At 34.7% G+C, this 18,944-nt stretch overlaps 1 protein-coding gene across 5 annotated transcripts; it reads right to left on the bottom strand.

Moving 5' to 3' along the window:
* Positions 1 to 3,245: 3,245 nt before the first annotated feature.
* Positions 3,246 to 18,921, bottom strand: SRSF12 (serine and arginine rich splicing factor 12). Of its 5 annotated transcripts, none has more exons than XM_039853300.1 (5): positions 18,740 to 18,911; positions 11,820 to 11,924; positions 10,485 to 10,588; positions 10,186 to 10,327; positions 3,246 to 5,521 (listed from the first exon to the last, which is right to left on the bottom strand). In XM_039853300.1, the coding sequence occupies exons 1-5, from the start codon at positions 18,802 to 18,804 to the stop codon at positions 5,152 to 5,154; spliced, it is 786 nt and encodes a 261-aa protein (XP_039709234.1). In that variant the 5' UTR covers positions 18,805 to 18,911; the 3' UTR covers positions 3,246 to 5,151. The 5 variants fall into 5 exon arrangements, with proteins under 5 accessions (XP_039709234.1, XP_039709235.1, XP_039709236.1 ...); XM_039853301.1 differs by lacking the exon at positions 11,820 to 11,924 and adding an exon at positions 11,351 to 11,697 and having other exon boundaries at positions 10,485 to 10,608; positions 18,740 to 18,894; XM_039853303.1 differs by lacking the exon at positions 3,246 to 5,521 and adding an exon at positions 9,487 to 9,542 and having other exon boundaries at positions 18,740 to 18,921.
* Between the last annotated feature and the right edge of the window lie 23 nt (positions 18,922 to 18,944).

The following is an 18,944-nucleotide window of genomic DNA, read 5'->3' as shown; positions in this document are numbered from 1 at the left end:
AAATCACTCTTAAAAATGAAAATACTTCATTTCTCTAGTCAGACACACAATAACTTTTATGTGTAAGAAAAGATTCAGGAAAGCTAAGTAATTTTTCCAAGTGGCAGGAAAATGTGCTAGATTTATCAAGTTGTAAAGATACTAATCAAAGCAGGTCACATATACATAGCTATATCATCTGATGCTTGAGACCAGATCCTGAATTTCAAAATAGACTTATGTTTATGAAAGATATTCGACCAAAGTTGTCTGAAAGGAAACATGTTAATATGATTCTCAAAAGAGTAGAAAGGGGTAAGGGCTGGTTAGCATTGAAGTGATTAGGGAGTAGAAGGGCAAAGCAGTGTGCAATTCTTAAAACTTGGTTGGTTCCTACTTTAAAGACTTTAATGTTGAATTAATACCAGTGGAGCTAACAGAAAGCTAAAAGCATTTAAAATTATTCCTTAAGTGATATAGTTCCACTTTCCATAACATACAAAAACCACAACCTTTTAGTCAAAACTGGTAAAAGAGTGGACAGTGTGGTAACCAAAACCTTTCAGAGTATCAGAGTATATTTGATTACTGACAGGCAGCTCAGAGCACTGTATAAAATGCTTTTCATACGAAATATTTTAGAATAAAGCTTTTTCACCCATCATGTTAAGTGGTATTTTTAAAAATCCCATTTCATCGATTACATGGTTGAGGAGGAAATTATAATGTATAAAATACAAAAAATGGTTAGACTTCATATATACATTAAAAATACTGTAATGAATGTCCTACAAAACTAGAACATTAGTATTTCTAATTCAGCTACATTTAACATTTTAAGGTCAAAATTGTATGGTTTACTAACAATGCTAAACTCTTCCAAGATTTTTACGAAGTTATATACTTCACAATGTGTTAAATAACATTCCTTCTCATTAAAATATGATTGCCCCGAAGAATCTGACCAGTTATATAGCTTATGGCAATTTTGAAAAGGTCTTCGATTGAGTACTTTTTCTCAAGAAGTATTATCATCACAAAGCAAATACTGCCTCACAACTGTAATAGGAATGATTAACCCCACCCCACCCAAAACCCATTAAATTTTTTTTACCAAAAGAAAAAATAAGCTATCACTTGGGCTTGGAAGACTTATATCGATTTTTGTTGAAATTAAAAGTCAATTTAACAACATTTTAAGTCTATACTATTAGGAGTAAGCTAAGAAAACTAGAATGTAGTTTTTTCTTTAGGAAACAGGTGGTTGTAGTAAAGAATCCAAGTTTCCTTCTCTACCTTTAGAAGTCTTTCTAAAAAGCATATTAATACTTAAGCATTTACTTCATAGACTTATACTCCTAGAGCAGTAGTAATTTTGTTACTTTTTCGGAGGAACTAATTCTACACAAGCTATCACACACACAACCAATCCATTTCTAGGACTAAATACAGATTACTGGCATGGCATTCTTTCACCTGAAGAGACTGACCCTTTAAATTTTTTACAAGCATTCTGAACCTGAAATCTGACATTCTTGATTTTGATTTTTGTAATCTAGTTTATAAACTGGAGATGTAGGTTTTGAATTATGTGAACCAAGCATATACTTAAAACTCACACTTTTAAAAAATGGTAACTGTCAACCCACTGAGCATCCACCCACCTCCACAAATTGTTATTTCTTTTCTAAGTTCAGAGTTGTGGTATATTCCTAGAACATAAGATTCAGGAAAGACTATTCATATAACTCTTTCCCCAAGATAGACTCAAAACATTTTAATACCAATTTTTAGGGAAAATACTTTCTTTGCATGATTCTTTTAAAGAAACAGTAGTTATCATTATTGTACTGTTTTGAGAGAAGTTGAATCAACCTGGAATACGAGGGAATATTATACTTCTAAAAAGGTTTTGACTCAATTATCTTTGTACTCAGATCCTCTGCACCAGACTGTGCTGCACGAATAGCATGTATTTACCAACTCAAGTATCCAAATACTCTACCACTCTAATTACAATTTCAATGTAGTTCAGAAGAATAGAAGTATTTCTAAATACTTCTTTTAAACTTTGACTAATTTTGCCCCTTGCAATGGGATTGGAATAAAAGCAGAAATTCTTATTTGTAATACAAGTCTTAGTTGTATCTCATGTAAACGCTACAATATATAGTCCTGAAATTAGTTAATAGTTTACATTTAAAAGTAAATTGGCCCGGTGACATGATTAACTCCTATGCTCCAACTAAAATATTCAGCATATCCATTATGTTTGCAGCTGAAAACTATTGGCTACTATAAAGAAATTATGTGTGTATTCATATAGAGAAAGAAAACAGGTAGTTTTAGTGGCCGACTTTATTTTCTTTGACGTTAACTGTCCTCTACGATTCTGAACAAATGGAGGTAGGTTGTGCCCTAAACTTGGAGAGTACCTGAGTAAATATATCATCTTTAAAAGAAATGACCATAGCTGTGTAAAATACTTGCTTTATTTATTAACAGTCTTGCCCTACATATCCTCTCTTAAATGGTCCAAGAAATAACTGTAGCAAAAATGAACCCTGGAATAGATATGTCCAGAACACAATTTTCCTGGGTACTAGCACAGTTGCCAATCGATTTCCAGGCATGGAACCCATTTTTGTTGAAGCCTATAATCATTTCTTTTCCTAATTCTATTTTCTTTTCTCTTTAAACATTATCTTAGTTTAGCATGTATCTGTCAAAGACTATTCTCTTCCAAAAAGACACAGCATGGTTGTCATGGAGAGGCACTCTGGAGCCCAGCCACCCTCCCAGTTCCAAAGTGTAATGGCTGTGTGACCTGGACAATTCATTTAACCTCTCTGCATTTCACTTGCCATATCTGTAGTGGCATTTACCTCATAAAGCTGTTGTGATGAGCAAATAATGTAAAACTTACAGAGCAGTGCCAAGCACACACTTATAAGCTCAAATGAGTTTGAACTATTATCATTCCAGTTTTTTCATCAAACTAGTATCCTTCTAAGCGGCCTACGGAGTACAGTGTAAAACCAAACCAGAGGTAAGTCAAAAGATTAAGCATGTTTAGAAACAATGCCTTATGGACTTATTACTAAGACAATGATTAAATGAAGAGTAAAGACACTATTAATTCCTAGTTAGTATTTGGAATGACTGCATATGTGTGTGTAAGCCCAAACATTTAGAAAGTATAAAAAATTACTATTAATATTTGTCGTTTTCTTCAAACTATCTTTTAAATTTTCAATAGTACCACGTAATTTTATAATTAAGTTTTATTACAGCGGAACAATTCAAAGAGTTGTAGTTTTGAAATAAATTTTGCTGTGATTAGAGAAACTATTCAGAAAGTACAGTGTATGTGAACTTATGGACTTGCCCCAATATTACCAGTATATAAATTATTTTGTAAAGTTGTTTCTTACACATATGATCTAAAATGCAAAGAAAACTGGAATTTGTATTCAAAAGAAATAGAAGCAACACTGGCTCCTATATGCTAAAAATATAAGACAGATTTTTTTCTTAAGCACTCTAGATACAAATATTAACTGTATGGGCTGAAAACTTTAATTTTCAATATAATTCAACAAGATACACAAGTAGGACTCTATAAATATATCCCCTGTAATAATATTTATCACAAATACTACCAAAACCCTCTGAAAAACAAACTACAAACACATTTTAAAGAAACTCAGGTTTAACAACTACAAAAGCAAATAGCAATAAAGTTATTTGGTTTAAAAAATGAAGGGCAGTGTAATTAAGTCCAAATACTGCACGAAGCTGTTTTTTGAGAATGCAGTCTTGAGTTTCTTAATACAAGGTACTAAACACTTTCAAAAGTGATGACTTATTCTATACAATCTAAAGTCTTAAGCTAGAGCTCTAAAAAGAAAAAAAGCAGATGAAAGCTAGGCATGTAGAAATAATGGTATAAAATGATTTTTTTTATACAAAATGTACCACTCTTCAAATGTATAAGGCTTAATATGAATATTTTTGGACTATGAGTGTTGCACACAATTTTTATAATCTCAAACCATTCAAAATTCAGTATTTTTAAAAACGTTTTGATGTTTTAAGTGAATGAACATAGTACAGGATACAATTTAATGTCGGCGTTATCTGTACTGTTCCACCCAATAAAAATAAAACTTTTAAGCTCAAGAGAGAATCTATCTTTTGAATGCTTTATCTCTCTATAAATTCAACTTTGGGGAATGTCAGAATTTTGTAATATGAACTAACATCCACCAAGAATTGGCCCAAGTTTAAACAGAAGACACAAAAAGAGACATAAGGTGTCAAATAGTTTAAATCTGCCCTATCCAATTATACAGTCATAATTACTTTTTACATAAAAGTGCTTTAAGGTAAAAAATATTTTTGTAAAAGGTATTATTACCACCAATACAGTATTCCCCTCTTTTCCATGGTTTCACTTTCCAGTTTGTTACCCACAGTCAACTGTAGTCCAAAAATATCAAGTGGAAGTTTCCAGAAATAAACAATTCATAAGTTTTAAATTGCATACAGTTCTGATTACCTCACTTCATCTCATCATGTAAGCATTGTAATCATTTCACTTTTTCACAAGGGTGAGTAGTTTGATATTTTGAGACCACATTCAGATAACTTTTATTGTAGTATATTCAGATAACTTTTATTATAGTATAACTGTTCTATTTTATTATTGTCATTGTTAATCTCTTACTGTGCCTAATTTATAAATGTTATCATAGGATATGTATAGAAAAAAACAGTATATATACAGTTCATTACAATCTGCAGTTTCAGGCATCCACTGGAGGTCTTGGACAATATCCCCATGGATAAGAGGGGAACTACTATACTATCAACCAGAATTTTCTAAGTTAGTTCCATTTTACCCACTTTCTTTGAAAAGTACCCTTCTGCCACAATGTAAACAAAAATGGTCCATAAAATGGTGACATCAAACACATAATTTGTGGTGTGGGCCCTTAAATTAAGACCAAATCTTTATTAACCCAAAGCTAGAGATTTTATTTTTTTGCACATGCCCAAAATAACTAATATCAACTCACATTTTCTGTAAGCCTTGAAGAATTTTTATTTAACATAATGAGAGATTTAATAACTTATATGAAAGACTACCTAACACTCTTCTGTTGTTGTTCACCAACTGTTTTTATGACGATAACTCCGAGATCTGGAATACGATCGAAAATGAGAGTGTTTTGCTGTTTGGGCTTTAGTTTCAGAATTAGCATACCCTTTGGGAGATTTACATGGGGATCTTGCTATGGAGTCAGAATGTCTTCCATGTGATCTTGATTTTGTTCCTGAGCTAGTTTGCTTTTGAGGTGAACTTGATTGTGATTTTCCTATTGACTTGGACCTTTTTTGTAAGGACTTGGACCTGGACCGTCCTCTAGAACCAGAATTCCTCCTTGGAGTTCTTGACTGCCTTGCTGAGGTAGACCGCCTTGGTAGTGATTTGGAGCGAGATTTAGACTGGCTATAAGAAAATCGCCTGTGTCGAGACCTGCAAACATCCACAATGTTAGAGTATGTATTTCATACAAAAATAGTTAGTAGATTAGGAAACAACACTTGCAGGAAATTATATACTTTACATAATATTGGTTATGTTTTTATTGGATAAGTTAAAAGAAACAATTCTGATTTTATTATGCATGCTTTTGATTCAGCCATAACAAGTTTGTAATATTTGTTATATTAGAATATATAACCAAAAGATTTTTACTTTACTAGATATATCTTATGACATGGATCAGTTCTAAAAAATGCTCTGCATACTGAGTCTAAGTTACACAACTCCTAAGAGGTATGCGAATCTGAAGGAAAAAAAAAAGAAAATAATTATTTGAAGTTTATCAAATAATGCTTATAAAAACAAAAGAAAACCTAGATGCAGGACTTCTGAGTTCTGCCATGACAGAGCAGTTTGTACTAATCTTCCCACAGAAAACAGCCATATAAAAAGCTAGACAACATTTGTAAGACAACTGTTTGAAGGCACTGGAGAATAACCAACACAAGCAAAACTTGAGAAGTTAGAATCTGTGGCTCTTTTACTCAGACAATTTTCCTAATGCCAGCATGGGGAAATTGAGACCAACCAGAAAATGGCTATTTGACTAAGTTGAAGAGACAGAGGTGAGAATTCAGGGCTACCAAAATGGCTGAGACTTGAGAGGTAAAATCCCAGAGACAGAGATTTCCAGACAAAAAACAAAACAAAACAAACAAAAAAACTCCAGAAACCTAAAATCTGTCTACAAATTTTCAAGCCATTATCTTCTAAGCTGTGCATGCAGAAGATAAGACCCCTCCCAAGGGGTCAGCAAAAAGCAGCAACTGGAAGATTCAATAACTTGAGCTGAAATATGATCAGACACATAATGCTGGGTACAGAAGCTGAAGTTCAAGCCCCCAAAAGGTCAGGAGCTTGAGTAACAACTCAGGCTTTTAATTAAGAACCCAGAGAGACCATGTCCTACAGGTAAGGGCCATGCCCCAAGAATAAGTGTAAACCTTTAACAGATTAGCCTTAACAATGCCTCAAACCAAGCCTTGACAGCATCAAGGTGATCTGCCAATACTTTGCCTGCTAGAAGAAAACAACTTTCTTTGGAGGACGACTATCATGGAAAGCTTCTACAATTTTCATTAACAATGTCCAATATCCAATAAAGAAAAATTTTAGGTATGTGAAAAACAGGTTAAAATGATTAAAAACGAAGACAAATAAAAGAAAGATGCAAAGCAATCTGGATATTGGTATTATTCAGACAGGAATTTAAAAAATTACTATGACTAATATGTTAAAAAACATAAGAGAAAAAGACAAAGCAGATGAAAAAGATGGAGAATTTCAAAAGAATTTTGGAATTTATAAAAAGAAATAAATGGACATTTCAGAATTGAAAATATATGATATCTGACATTAAAGTCACTGGATAGCTTTAACAGCAGTCTAGCTACAACAAAAGAAATAGTGAACTGAACTGAAAAATTATTAGAAAAACGTTATACTGAAACACAGTAAGAGAAAAGGAATTTTCGGAAATCCAGAACAGAGCATACAAGGTATGTGAAATAGTCACATGGCCAAAAGGAAAAACTGAATATCTAGGTGAAAGCAATATTTGAAGAGATAATGTCCTAGAATTTTCCAAAAGTACTGAAAGGCATCAATTCGCAATTTCAAGAAGGTCACTAAACCCCAGATAGTGGCATATCACAATGAAATTGTTGAAAAGCAAAGTCAAAGAGAAAAATCTGAAAATCTGCTAGGGAATAAAAAACACATTACCTTCAAAGGAGCAACATGAGGGATGCCATCTGACTATGGACATCAGAAAAAAAAATGGAATGATATTATTAAAGAAAGAAAAAGGGGAAAAGTCCCCGCCAATCTGGAAATCTATCCCAAGCAAAATTATCCTTCAAAAATGAATATAAAATGAAGATGTTTCAGACAAGCAGAAGCTAAGGAATTCATTGCCAACAGACCTGTACTATAAGAAATACTAAAAAAATTTTAGGCTGAAAGAAAATAACCCCAGATAGAAGCATGGAAGGACAGAAAGGAATAAAGAGCACTGGAAAGTATAAATATATTGATCAAGAATATATTCTGAAATAAAAGCAATCTTTTAGAAATTATTAAATTTCAGGTCTGTAGTACATAGCTGTAGAAATAAATGAAAAAACTGTCTTTGAAAAATATCTAACATGGAAAAAAAAATGGATGCTATTTTAACATTCTTCAGGAATATTTAGAAATATATACACATTCATTGACATATAAATTCTACAAAGATTTATGGAATACCTATTATGAGCTGGGGGCTATTACTATGTACAGGGGATATAAGCACAAATAAGACAAAAGTCCTTGCTCCTCAAAGAGCTCATAGTCTAGTGATAACAATGAACTAGTTCTTTTTTCCACATCCACTGAAGGCAAAAAAAAGAGACCTCTTTTTAGTCCAAAGTAATACCATATATACTGTATATACTTATAGCGTTAAGTTCATATATAGTCATTCTCTCTCACACACACACACACACACAGTCTGATCTTCAAAAATACCTTGAGAACTAGATAAGGTTTACATTCTCTATAATACAATTTTACACACAAAAAAAACTAAGGTCAGGGAAGTTAAGCAATGATCTTATAACTAATACAAAGCACAAAAGCGTTGTCTTGCAAGATATGGTTCTTTCTATTCCTAATTCCATGATGATCTGGGACAATTAGCAGACATTTTGTTGTTTTTTTTTCCTCCAGCCAAGTATTATACTTTATCTCCAGTAAAAGGCAGAAAATGATATGAGTATCACCTTTTTTAGATCCATCAGGAGAAAAATTGGTTAACTAAGGGTCTAATGCAACTGGAAACAACTTATATTTTTAATGAATCAAATGGGCAATTTTTTTTTTTTCAAACTACATCTTTCTATCAAGAGCAGTGGATATTATTCAGTAAGGTTAAGACAGTGCTGCTTTAGGCACAATATTACATCTACTTTGATCTTTGATATATAGACCTTTCGTTTTATATGTCCATCCACAGCACACTAAACTTATGGTAAACTACACATGTATAGTTTACAGTCTACATATGTATAGTATACATGACAGTATATAAATATAAAATTCAAGTAACGTCAGTAAGTATCGGTATGATTTTCCCACACACAAGGCATGTAAAATTTTTTTAAATCTTAATTTGTTCTACATTTTAAGTTCTATAAATACAATTTCGTATTTGAGTACAGAAACTGTATTCCAGAGTCTAAATCTCAAATAACCAAAGGGAAAATCCCTTGGCCATGGGACAAGCTGGACTATTCTCCACAGATGCACGGAAGGTTTATATTCTTACACTATCAGAGAAAGTATGATAGAAAGGATGAAGTTCCAGAATATGACTGTTTCTAAGTATTTCTTCACCAATCTTGGTAATGGTTCAATCCTGACCTGGGTTCTTCTGGCTTTTAAAGGAGCTTAAGGCTTTCTCCCACCTTCATGCCTTCCTAAAGATGGGCCAAAAATCAAAGCATACCCAGTAAGAGGTACTGATCTGACATGTGAGATTCTGACATGTAGGGCTCTAAGATATTTTGTGGCAATCAGGATTCTTAGATATTAAATAATCATAGAATGTGGATGTGGTTCTCTCCTACCTTTTCCTTCCACTTGGCTGGAGGGATTGGAGCCAGGCCACTTCGGAGTCTTGTTTCTAGAACAAAGGACTTGGAGCAAAGACTCTCTCTCTCCAGTTCTGGTACATATATCCTGTTTTGAGCTTTTTCTTGTCTAGGCTCTTAGAGTTAAGGAATGGAGGGATTGGAGTGAAAGTGAGCAGCCCTGGTGATCATTTTGGATTTGAAGCTAATGGACCTATATAGCTTAGGTATACTACATGTGGGCCAGGGGAACTAACTCTTTTGTTACTCACAGAAAGAGGATACTACCGTAAATGCTGATAATTCTTTAAGAACAGAATTCACCTTAAAATTCGACATGCCTATGAAAAAATTACAGCATTAAAACTTAAGATAAATAGTACAAGTGTTTAAGAATTCAGGATGCTAATACAATTTCAGTATTGTTTAAATAACTTCAAGTAATTAATTTCCATTGTAATTTACTATTATTCTAACACAAACAACTCCTGGCTAGCAAAATAGATAACTCAGAAATATTTTCTTCTGAAAAAATTTACTATTTTTATGTCTTCTTCCTACAATACTACATACTTGGAATTTACTCTGGAAGATAACTTACCTTTTATAAAGATATTGATTTACATCAAATTTAGTCATCCATTCACAAGTGATTATATTTCTTATGAGTTTTTAATTACCAAAACTCTACATTCTTAATGTTGGGTTCATTTAGGAAAATTTTATTTATTTAAAGTTTCTCCTTTGTCAAGTATATTTTTAATTTTTTGCTTTTACTTCAGTATATATTATATTTCTATTAAAAAGTTTAAATAAAAACAATGGAAGATACCCAATAAACCCAAATTAATCTTTCTACAAAAGATGATTCTTTATGTATACTAAACAAAATGATTCTGGTGGCATGTTTTTGAAAACTCTTTAAAATGCTTTCCAGAAAAAGTAGAAAATTAAGTTTTCAATTTTCTTGTATTTTGTACTCACTCTTTAAGGCTATCAGACCTCCTCCTATTTCTTCCCCATGAAGAACTTCTACTTCGAGTTCTCCTTTGGCTAGGGCTTCTTGATCTCCTATGATCACTTGGAGAGCAAGGGTGACGTTCTTTTGATTTCATTTGGCCTGGTGCTAGAATATGAAGTGCAAGACTTATAAATTCATCACTTGAAAACTTCAATAACAGCTGCTCAAATAGTACTACTGTCAGAATTTTAAACAAACAAAAAAATCTACCATTGCTGAAACTCTGCTGAATAAACAAGCTCTAATGTTTAGTGACACTTACTTTTGCGATCACCTTGTGCAAACTGTATTTCAATTTGACGGCCACATACCCACTTTCTATTGAGGTTATAAAGAGCATCTTCAGCATCACGAACATCTTCAAATATGACTAGCTGTTAAGGACACTTTGAACATCAGATATCAAGCAAAAATATTATTTTAAAAGAATTATTTATGTGACATGAAATTAATAGGAAAAACAAGTTCAAGTAACTAAGCTCATATCTCCAATATGAATAACCAGGAAAAAAAACCCACTTTCGTTATGAAAACAAATGTCCCATTATGACTTAGAAGAGTGAATCTAAAAATAAAAAGAACAGAAACAAACATGAAACTATTTTTTTTTTTTGCAACTATACTTTTAATGTATACATCAGTGTAGTTGCAGTATACCTATATAATTTCAAACATGTTATGAGAAAAAAGTAAGTCCAACATTGGCTAGTATTATAAAAGAAACTGTTTAGGACTCACTCCCTTCTTTCACGTAAAAGATTAAAATTACTCTTTAATTAAAAGTTTTTAATTATGACATTTAGGAAAAATTATTATAAACAAAACACACATGAGTGAGCTAAAACATTTTTAAAACTGATTTAGTTCTTTAAAAATGATATTTACCTTTTAACCTTCACAAAAGAAACACAAAAGCAATCTGCAAATATCTGTAATTACATATATTGGTTTGTAGTACCCTTACTAAACTCCCTTATCTATATAAATTATATATTAAACCTAACTAAAATGAAAATAAGCTATATAAAATGACTGAATAGCTGTATTTCAGGAGATTGTTCACTGTTTTTTTTTAATTGAAAACAGAAAAAGCTGAAGAAATGCAATACAAAATGAGACTGCAATTACCTCAATGTCACTTGATCTTGAACCTTGAACTTTACTCTTTAAGGCTTGCAAGATGGACTTTATAAGAGACGCAGAACCAACAAAATCAGACTTGGCTTTGACTCTGGAACTCTGAGTAAATGTAGGAAAGCCGAAGTCTCAACCTGGTGTTGGCTTTGTCTTTTGCTTGATAAAGACTTCCCCTCTTCCAGGTCTTTATATCTGTGTCCACCCTCCCTCTTTACTCCTTGATGCTTGAACTTTAGGTGCCTTTTGTCTTGCCTGCTCGGTTTATGCTTGGATTCTAGCTAACAGGTTGGTTCAAACTGGGGGGCGCTTGCCAGCTACTGTGGACTGCTTTAGATTTTCTGAGATAAAGAAATAAACACATTTAATTAGGCAATATTAATCTCATAACATATGCTCCTGTATACATATATGTATATGCACGTATATGTAGTATATTCACACACAGTAAAATAAAGGATATTGAACATAAGCAAATCCTCTTGGGCGACGGGTGTAGAAGTCAAGTGGAATGTAAACGTCTACTATAGGGCCATATCGACCAAACTCACGGCGCAAGTCCTCAGGCCTGAAGTGTTTTAGAAATAAGGCAAAGAAATATGAATAGCTGGATTAAAATAATTTGCCTACAGAAATCCAGTTGAAATCTCAAAAGAAAGTACATTATCTAAACTAGCTTTATCTAAAACTGTCTCTCATAAGACTCGTCCAGGGTTTAGAAAAGAAGGAAAAAAAATACCCAAATATCAGGCCTCACTTCTGGAGAGTCTGATTCAAGAAGTCCGGATTAGGGGATGGAAATCTGTATTTTCACAAGGACTTCAGGTGGCTGTTATGCTTAGTCAGGTTGGGGAACACTGACCCAGCACATCCGCCTTTGAAAGTTATTCCTATCATAAGATTTTTTAACTGTCAATGTGAAGACTTCTATTAACTACTTTATCAGGAACACATTTTTCTGCTCCACTATAATTTCATGTTTATATTAATTTTGTTCTTAGATGGCAAGAATCGGATTCTAAAGAAATCCTAAAATTATTTCTCAGGTTTCAAAGAAAAATATTATTAAACGTAAAGCAAAATAACTACCATATTCTCAAAACTGACAAGTATTTTTGAGCCTCCTATAGGACTTCTAGTGTAACAAGTATTAAAGAGGATTACCAAAGAAATACATAGTATGTTTGTTTTCATGGAGCTACAATTTAACTGAGGAGACAAAATACTTAGCATTAACATCTGACAGTTATAGTGCATTTACATGCTAGCCACTGTTCACCTTAAGACCACTTAATTCTCACAATAACCCTATGGTTGTTTACAGAAGAGGGCACAGATGAACTCACCTAAGGTCACTGAGCCAGCAAGTGACAGTGCTGCAATTCAACTCCCAGTCTGATACTAGTCTGTATTATGAACCACTACACTGTACTGCCTCATGGAGATCTTAAGAGATGCAGCATCAAGGTATGAGCAGAAAACATGGCTCAGAAGAAATGAGTACTTCAAAACATTGTACAGGAAAAAAAAAGCCTCAAAGAAGACTGCAAAGCCTCTAGTTTAGAACAAATAGAAGAAAAATGGTTGTCAATGACAAAAATTAGACAGCTGAAAAAGAGAGTTAAAGAGAGAAGAGACAGACAAAAGAAGCTTTCAGGTTTAGAAATGCCAAATTTGAGGTAATGGGAGAACATCAATAAGAATTCTGTAAGCAACTAAAAATTGTGATTATACAAATTATATTAATTTTACTTTCCTCTCAAGATTAGAAATCAGTGACTAACACTAGAGATGTGGATTTAGGAATGATTACATAAAGATTCAACTAAGTACCACTATACACCAGGCAGTAATTATTTTTAAGTCATTTAATACTCACTATAACATGTTTGTCTACATTCCCCAAGGGACTATTACCTTTAGAGGGCAGTGACAATGTCTTTTTCTTATTTATTCATTCAACAAATGGTTATCGAGCACCTATAATGGGCCAGGCTCTAAGGACATGGCAGAGAACAAGAAAAACACAATAGCTGCTCCCATAAAACAGACTATGGGGATAAAGATGCTAAACCATTTCTGAATATTAGAATCATTTGTGAAAGGAATGTTATAGAAATAGGCACTCCAGTCTGATGCGTTAGCCCCGGACCTAATTAGTATTTCTCATGACAAGTCCCAGTTATTACTAATTTTTTAAAGGGCTTTATAGGCAATTCTGTGAGTCAGGATTGAGAATCACTTCTGAAGCAGGTGTATTCACCAGTGTAATACTGCAGTACCTATCATAGTTGCATGGCACACAGTAGTGACTCAATATGTTTGCTGTATTAATGAGTGAAAAACACATTATTGTTACCATTTAACAGTTAAGACGACTGACAGTAAGAGAAGTTACCTTCCAGAGGTACATACAACCAGTAGCAAAGCTAGAATTCAAATGAGTGTTATCTGAGGCAATCAACCCTACCAACCAAATGTGCGTGGCTGATAGGAAAAGGATCCTAGATCTTATAAAGAAGGCTGGAGCAATATGTGTCACAGAGGCTTGGCGTCACAGAAGCCAAGAGGGCACAGGGATCTGAAGGAACTAATCTCAAAAAGCTGGCTCCCATTCATTGTCTCCACTCCCTCACCTGTTGGCTGTTGTTTTATTTTTGTATTGGTTGTGATCTATTCTGATCTATTCAGAAAAGTACAGAGAATAAAACAAACATCCATGTATCCACCAAGATTTATTATGTCTCAATACTTGTCCTATTTGCCATAATTTTTAATTTTTTTAATTTTTTGGAAATTTAGACATTATATCTTTCTACTTTAGAAACAATCATTTGTGTTCACCAATTTTCTGCATAACTTTATATTTTTACTGCAAATGCATATATCCATAAATGTTTTTATATATCAAATTTTATATAAATAGTATAAGACTATTTGTATAATTTTGCACTTTGCCTTTTCCTTCTTTGAGATTTCTCTATGTAGCTCTAGTTCACTCATTTTAACTCTGTATTGGTGTGGTTATGAAAAAGCCACAATTTACCCATCTTTCTGTGGATGAACATGCTACACTGTACATTACAATACAAGTGCTTCCTAGATCTCTGCTAGAGTTCTCTGGGATGTACCACTAACAATGCAATTGGTGAGACAGAGTATGCACATCTTCAGCTTCACTACACATTCTCCAAAGCAGCCAAGTCAGCTTACACTCCTCCAAACAAGCATAGGAATCCCTAAACTCTACCTCATCAATTAACAACTTTTAATCCTTGCCATTCTAAAGGATAAAAAGTGAATGGGTACCTAATTGTTTTAATTTACCTAATGACTAGTGAGGTGCAACGTCTTTTCATGCTGATGAGTCATTTATTTTTTGTTAATACCTAGGAGTAGAATGTCTGGGTTAAAGAGGATGTATATATATTTAACTTTTATGAAACTGCCAAAGAGTTCTGCCAAGTGGTTGTACCATTTTATACCCCACCAATGAAGAGTTTCAATTGTGCTAAACTTTGTCAGCACTTGGTGTTGTCAATCTTTTTAATTTTAACCATTCAGGTGGTTGTTAAGAGGAATCTCATCATAGTTTTACAATGATTTTAATTTGCATTTCCCTAATGACAAATGATGCCGAACATGTTTGTTAACTGGGCTTTTGTATACTCTTTTTTGTGAAGTGTCTGAGTTTTTCTGCCCATTTTTAATGTTTATTATAGAATTGTAAAAGTTCTTTATATAGTCTTTAAAAAGTCCTTTGTCAGATTTATACTTTGTGACTACTTTTTCTGAGTCTTTCGCTTGCCTATTTACTTTCTTAATGGTATTTTTTAATGAAAAGAAAGTTTAATTTTGGTGGAATCTAATTTAACAATATTTCTTTTTCTTTTATGGTAACTGCTCTCTTGGGTCCTATAAGAAATTTTTGCCTATCCCCAGGTCATAAAGATATTCTGTTTTCTTCTAAAAAAATTACAGTCTTATCTTTTATATTTCAACTGATGATCCAGCTCAAATCATATGAGGTAGAGCTTATAGTTCATTTTTTTCCCTAAATAGATATCCATTTGTTCAGCATCATTCAAAACGACTTTCCTTTTTCCACTAGATTGCTTTGGTGCCTTTGTCAAAATCAACTAACTCTATATAGTGTAGATTTATAGACTCTCTATTCTGTTCTATTGATCTATTTGTCCATCCTTAGGCCAATATCACACTGTTTCAATTATTGTATCTTTACAGTAAGTCTTTAAGTCAGGTACTAAAGTCTTCTAGCTTCCATAACATTTTTTAAGGTAATTTTGGCTATTATCTTGCCTTTCATTAGTAGAATTAACTTGTCAGTTTCTATTTTTTAGAAAGCCTTTGATCAGGAATGGCTTGAATCTGTAATATAATCAATTTGGGAGAGAACTGAAAACAATATTTTGTCTTCCAATCCAAGAACATGGTATATCTATCAATTTATGTTGGTCTTCTTTAATTTCTCTTGGTAATACATTGTGGTTTTCAGGACAAAGGTTCTTACATTTTTTTTGTTAAACTATTCCTAAGTATGTCTTTTGATACAAAGGGAAATTAAAGAAAAATTTTATTATTTTCAATTGTTTGCTGTTAATATATATAAATAAGATTTCCCCACCAATGAAGAGTTTCAGTTGTGCTAAACTAATAATGAAAACTCATTATTAGTTACTACGGGTTTATGTAAACAAACATGTCACCTATGAATAAGGATAGGTTTTACTTCTATCTTTACAATTTTACGTCTTTTACTTTTCTTGCCTTGCCGCACTGGTCAGGACCTACAATAAAACAGTGAATGGAGGTTATGAGAGTGGGCATCCTTGTTTTGTTGTGATCTTAGGACTGGAAAGCATTCAGTTTTAACCATTAAGAATGTTAGCTATAGCTTTTTCATAGGCTGAGGATGTTCCCTTCTAGTCCTAGTTTGCTGAAACTTTTTATCATGAATCTTGCTGAATTTCGTTTAATGCTTTTTCTACATCACCATTCATGTTAAAATCAATATACACTGTGAAGAATGCTACTAGGTATGTCCAAGGGAGGTAGTTGATCTTTGCTCCCCAATCAAACATGAGATCATGCTTCAAAATGGGAATGTTATATTTGGGATTTGGACATACTCTGTTCCATTAGAAAATAAAATTTGAAAACAGGAAAAAGAAAACCACTTAAATGGATTTCTTTCCAGGCTCATTTTCTACGTATAGTTTTTCCTTCATTTCTTTATATAGCTGAAATCATACTGTACACATAATCTTATACTCTGTTTAACATTTATCCCAATGATCTTCTTTATAAGCATCCTAAATGTTAAAGCTAGTTCAAAATGTCTGGGTGTCATATTGCTAGTTAACCTACACTGTATGCCAACATGTACCAAAAACCTTATTAATATAGGTTATATGAGTGATTCTACTTTCATAACACTACTTGGCAGCTGTGCAATCTTAAGCAAGATACTTAATCTCTCTGAAGCCTGGGTTTCTTATCTGTAAAATGAGATTAATAAAGAACATATATTATAGGATTATTGTAAAAATTTAATAAGATATGTGTAACGTTTTTAGTACAGTGCCTGGCACATAATAAGTACTCAACAAACTGTTAGCAATTATTATTTCATTAATACAAGCCTCCTAGATTTTGACTGCCCCCTAGTAGTGGTGTTAGGAAGTGATGTAAAAATGGAAAAGGAGATCAATAAATCTCAATTATTAGTCATAATTACTCAGTGGTGGATTATCTAGATTAGAGGTCATGTGCCACCTGTAGGTCATGTTTCACCTGTGTCATGTTTAATTTGGCCTGCAATGTTTAAATAATTTTTTTAAAGTGTTGAAACATGAAACTGCCAATATTTTACAGCTCTTAAATCTTCAAGAATTGGATTTCATGATTCAACTTAATGCTAATATTTTGAAACTGAGTTTACACACACAAAATACAAGTTTCTGACTTCTTTTCAAAATCAAGAAGACACCACAAGTCCAAATGTCTACATGGTAGGTATCAGCTGGAAATTAGTAGCAGTAGCTGTCTCTATTAGATGGCACATGTTCTTTTCCATTTGCTACAGTCTACATCATCCAGTTGTGCCTGATAACCTGGCTGGCCCCTGTGGCCATTAGGATTGGAAACTTCTCACTTTTTTTGTAGACCAACTGGAGAGATGTGATGCTTATTCAGAATTCAAGTGCTCTGTTTAACTGAGGGGATTTCTTTTTACCTTACCCAAATTTTAAATTTTGTTTTCTATGTAATGTATTGTTAAACAGGTTGAGAGAAGAAATGGATATTAATTAAGGTATATTAACTCGGTCTGTGGTTGTGACATATATAAAAGCAGGGATCAAATAAAACCTTAACATTTACTCCTCAAAGGTAAATTATGATGATTACAACAGATAGCTCTGGAGTCAAAGACGCCAATATATCTGTAGCTGCGAACCACCAGGTAAGTCATTAAAACTCTGAGGTTCAGCTTTCCCTTATGGATAGCAAGAAAGATAATACTGCACACTTATAAAGGTTGAGGGAGATGTAAATTAAGTTGGCCCAGTGAAATGAAAATGTCTATTAATGTCCCCATTCCCCAGTCATTTCCTCTGGCTCCTAGTAAGGGAGAAAGTGCTATAAGAAGTTATTCCTATGTTTAGGTACTATGTAGACAGAATTCTCAAAGTGAGAGAAAATGGACTGAGAACAGAAAAGACGAGGGAAGTCCATGCAAACAGTTAAGATGGGCGTTTATACTGTATTCAGAACTTTAAAGAAAAACATGTCATTCACTGAAGTTATCCTTTGTATACAGTGTAAACCGCGTTACAAATGAATTTAACCAGCACAACCTGTAAGTAGGCCAGACTAAGGTAAAGTAAACAGTAAGGCCCCAGGTACGCATTATCTTGTAATACATTATCACCATCCCCAATTCTTCATCTAGCAGGTAAGACGCGAGGCTTTATCGGCGCCCGACGACAAAGCGGCTGTCACGGAAACACTCACGGCCCGAGGCGGGAAGGACCGCGGCTGCTGGGACGCGGCGGCGCGCTCCGCGGGCCCCCGGAGGGGCGGTGCGGGGGCCGCGGCAAGGCCGGCCCGGCGCCGCCGCGCTCTGCTCTGCTGTGCGCCGCGCCTGGCGGAACGCCGGCCGGGAGGGCGGGGGCGCGAGTCTCGCCCAGGCCCCGGGCAGCCAAGGGGCTCACGCCAGCCCCGGGGAAGGCGCCCCGCGGAAAGCCCCGCGCCCGGCCGCCGGGCAGGCGCCGGGCGGACCCCGGGCCGCGGCCGGGCTGCGCGCTGCGGCCGTTACCCCGCCCCTCCCCCGCGCCGCGACCTGCGGCGGCCGCGCCTCACCTGGTGGCGTCCGCGACGTTCCTGACGAACAGGGAGGTGTTGGGGGGCCTCGTGTAGCGAGACATGTCCGCTGCCTCCGTCCCCTCCGGGCCTGCCCGCGGCCGCCGGGCTCACTCCGTCTCCGGCTGCAGCCACCGCCGCCGCCGCAGCTCCGCCGCCCCCGGCGCGACCCCCTCCCCTCGGCCTCGGCCCCGCCAGCGCGCAG

The sequence above is a fragment of the Pteropus medius genome, unplaced genomic scaffold (assembly GCF_902729225.1).
Source record: "Pteropus medius unplaced genomic scaffold, Ma_sr-lr_union100, whole genome shotgun sequence".
Lineage (NCBI taxonomy): Eukaryota > Metazoa > Chordata > Mammalia > Chiroptera > Pteropodidae > Pteropus > Pteropus medius.
This window is presented reverse-complemented; position numbering and strand designations above follow the sequence as displayed.